The 808-nt window shown below is 67.6% G+C and overlaps 1 protein-coding gene across 1 annotated transcript in view; it reads right to left on the bottom strand.

Moving 5' to 3' along the window:
* The window catches only part of BCAN (brevican), a 15862-nt gene that overhangs the window by 392 nt on the left and 14662 nt on the right, over nt 1-808 (bottom strand). Inside the window, exons 12-13 of the mRNA XM_017727858.1 lie at nt 493-575; nt 42-201 (exon numbers count right to left, since the gene is read on the bottom strand). Coding sequence (XP_017583347.1) covers nt 42-201; nt 493-575 — 243 coding nt within the window. The remainder of the gene's footprint in view (nt 1-41; nt 202-492; nt 576-808) is intronic.

Raw genomic sequence — 808 nt, 5'->3', positions numbered from 1 at the left:
CCTTTTTGGGGGGGTGGGGGGTGCAGCCCCAGCCCCCCAGCCTGGGCACAGCTTACCCAGCCCCATTTTGCAGGTGTAGGAGAGGTGGTAGTTGCAGGGCACGTCGCTCCACTGGCCCCCATCGTGCCACACGATGACCACGCAGTTCTCCCCGGAGAGGAAGTAGCTGTCGGGCTGCCCGGGGTGCCAGTTCTCGTAGAGCTGGGGGGACAGGCGGGACGGGATGCACGGGGCATCCCAGCACCCCCCTTCAGTGTGGGGGGGGGTTGCTGCGCCAGCACACGCCCATGCCCCTTGGCATGGCTGGGGGACCCCAAATCCCAAGGTCTGGCTCCCCTGGGGATGCTCAGCCCAGGTGAGGCAAGCGACTCTGGTTTGAGAGCATCAAAGCCCGGCCCCGGGGCTGGACCCCGGGGCTGGAGGAGGGTAAGGAGGTGCCGGGCGGGGCGGTTCCCCCGGCGGGGGCACACAGGGGTTGGCAGCCCCACTTACCAGGGGGCTCCCGTCAGACCACTGGAAATCCCCCTCGATGGTCCGGTCGTTCAGGCCGATCCACTGGTACTCCCTGTACTGGTCTGGGGGACAGCGAGTGTGTTGGGGCGGGGACACATCCAGGTGCCCCAGCACCACCTGTCGGGGGAGTCTGAAAGGGTGCTGGAGGCTGAATTCGGGGAGATTTGCGGTCTGGGGGTGAGTGGGATGTGGGGGTGTCTCTCGCCCTTCAGCGGGAAGGTGCTGGGAGGTTTGGGGACAAGGGGAGCCCCGAAAGGGACATGGGGGGACCCCTTTACCCCGCACCCCCGGGGAG

This window comes from Corvus brachyrhynchos, unplaced genomic scaffold (genome assembly GCF_000691975.1).
Source record: "Corvus brachyrhynchos isolate BGI_N302 unplaced genomic scaffold, ASM69197v1 scaffold122, whole genome shotgun sequence".
Lineage (NCBI taxonomy): Eukaryota > Metazoa > Chordata > Aves > Passeriformes > Corvidae > Corvus > Corvus brachyrhynchos.
Note: the sequence above shows the minus strand (reverse complement) of the source record. Positions and strands in the feature narration are given on the sequence as shown.